Source organism: Monodon monoceros, unplaced genomic scaffold (assembly GCF_005190385.1).
Source record: "Monodon monoceros isolate NGI ecotype Baffin Bay Population unplaced genomic scaffold, NGI_Narwhal_1 Super_Scaffold_15, whole genome shotgun sequence".
Taxonomy (NCBI): domain Eukaryota; kingdom Metazoa; phylum Chordata; class Mammalia; order Artiodactyla; family Monodontidae; genus Monodon; species Monodon monoceros.
The window spans coordinates 68,202,769-68,204,972 of NW_021703771.1; the positions used below are offsets into that span (position 1 = coordinate 68,202,769).

At 52.9% G+C, this 2,204-nt stretch overlaps 1 protein-coding gene across 1 annotated transcript; it reads right to left on the reverse strand.

Moving 5' to 3' along the window:
* Positions 1 to 529: 529 nt before the first annotated feature.
* On the reverse strand, positions 530 to 1,284 carry SF3B5 (splicing factor 3b subunit 5). The gene is made up of 2 exons (XM_029223362.1): positions 879 to 1,284; positions 530 to 767 (listed from the first exon to the last, which is right to left on the reverse strand). The coding sequence occupies exon 1, from the start codon at positions 1,157 to 1,159 to the stop codon at positions 899 to 901; it is 261 nt and encodes an 86-aa protein (XP_029079195.1). The 5' UTR covers positions 1,160 to 1,284; the 3' UTR covers positions 530 to 767; positions 879 to 898.
* Between the last annotated feature and the right edge of the window lie 920 nt (positions 1,285 to 2,204).

Below are 2,204 nucleotides of genomic sequence, written 5' to 3' on the forward strand. Positions count from 1 at the left end.
TCTAACATTTGCTTACTTATGTCTACAGTTCGTGGGGCCTCCTGCTCCCCCAACTAGTGTAATACAAGCCCCTAAAGCTTGGGAAATGCCTGCCACATAGCGCTCAACAGATATTTGTTGAATGGTGAATTAATGAAAGAACTCGTTTTGACAGCTTGTCAATTCTCGAGACACATCCACAAAGTCCCAAAAGAAAGAGAGGATGCAATTTACAGAGAGAGGGCAATGCCAGCAAAGATATTTTTGAATGAAAGAAAAAGAAGGGATACAATGATCACAAACCTCAATACTGAAAGCGTTATGGGCCTGAAAAAAGCTCTTGGAAAAAGTCGGGGTTGGGGAACATTCTAAAGGTTGTGCAGGACGCATTTAAGTGTCCGGCAATGAACGTTGGTCCTGCACTACCGCCCAACCCCTCCGTAACCCTCCCCTTATTTATCCCCCCACCATCCTCCCGCCTCCCCTGAAACCACAGTTCCAGAGCCGTCCCTGGACCCCTCCACCAAAACACAAGTAGTCCACACCAAGAGACTGAAACATTTCCAAACTTTATGGAAAAAACAACAACGACAATCAACTAGCCGAAAACGAGCCTCTAAATCCCGTCTCACTCCAGTGCCGTCTTCTCTAACGTTTGCTGGCTTTAGGCTCTCTCCACTGTCCGGTAACAGTTTTCAGGGGTCCTGACGGTCTCCCAACGCTGTGTTCCACAAGAAAACAGGGTCCACAGGAAGGCAGGTCAGGCGGGACGCCCCCAGTAAGCACCTCTGCACAAGTAAAGCACGAGAAGCAGAGGCATGGAAAATCAGTCCCCTTGGGGGAGGAACACGCGGGAACGACGGCAAACCGGCGGAACTCAGGGAGAGGTGCTCACGTACAGCGGTGACACGGCGAGGTCTCAGTTCTCCTCCGGCTTGTCGGCTGGCGGGCCGCAAGGCTGCAGCATCTTCTCCATCAAGTTGAAGCGGACTCGCGCTTTGCTCTCATTCTCGGCAATGGCGAAGTAGTTGAGAAGGTCGAAGTGGCCCATGTAGGAGCAGTAGGAGTCGCGGTGCTGGTTCACCAGCCACTCCCACTTGGTGGTGTCGGCGTGGCCGGTGCCGATGTACTTGGACTGCAGATGCTCTAGCTGGCTGTGGATGGTGTAGCGGTCCGTCATCTCGCCGCTCTTCCCTTTGCTCCCAGGTCAGAGGCCGCAGACGACAAGGAACTGCTCTGGGGCTTCAAACCGGAGAGAGGCCACCCGGCGTAACCTCCGGAGCCGCGCTGTCGCAGACGGATGGCGTCACATCTACGAAGTCGTGCAGACTCCCGGTCCCAGGGCTCAGAGGCGGAAGCGGAAGTGTATTCTGTCACCGAATTGGAGTTGCCCAGGCGACGCTACCACTGGGCCGCCCCTATAGAGAGCCCCGCCCCCTTCGCAGAGCGTTGCATCCTGGTCTAGTTAGTGGCCCTTTTCTAACAGGAGCTTTGCATGCTGGGACTTGTGGTCTCCGAGAGGTGGTGAGCGAAGGCTTCTTGGGACCCCTGAGGAATGTTTAAAAGACGGTGGGCGGCCTAAGGGAGCACGGTGTCTGGGAGGTGTGAAGCATCCTCCGGCGGTTTGGGGCTGAGTGGAAATGAGAAACTCTAATAGGACAGGGCTATAAGCACCTGGGCAAATGAACTCTTGCTGTAATTCCGCTTTCGAAGCTAAAGAGGCACAGTAGCCCCTTCACAACCAGAGGTGGACCACGCTGAAGTCAGGAGACGCGAGTTCTGGTGCCAACCAAGTATCTTACAAGTTGTGTGGAAAGTTATTTCAACGCTTGCAGGGCCGCCGTTTCCTGCCTGGTGACAAAAGTACAGCACCAGTTCCGACACGTTCCGGCGCCCATATCAAGCCCCTCCTTCCTCTTGAGCTTCTAATTTTGATATCCTCCCTCCAACTCCTCACCCCACCCTACACGCCCTCAGCCTATACTTCTTTCTCATCTTTCCGTGCGCCTCGCCTCTCCATTTCTCCGTAGGAACTGTTCCCACCGCTTGGAATGCTTTTGTTCCCCTGGCAAACATTTCTCCCTTTAAGTCAGCTCGAAAGTATCTCCTTGAAATTGCCTTTGGCTACTCCAGACAGATGTAAATTCTTCCTCTTTTTATCCTGTACGTCTCTTTGTTATTATCACTTTATAACCAATATCTGGTTTAAGAACTTCCTCACGCGA

What these genes read in the sequence shown, in the direction of transcription:
- SF3B5 (XM_029223362.1), bottom strand. Translation starts at nt 1,159, where the DNA reads ATGACGGACCGCTACACCATCCACAGCCAGCTAGAGCATCTGCAGTCC.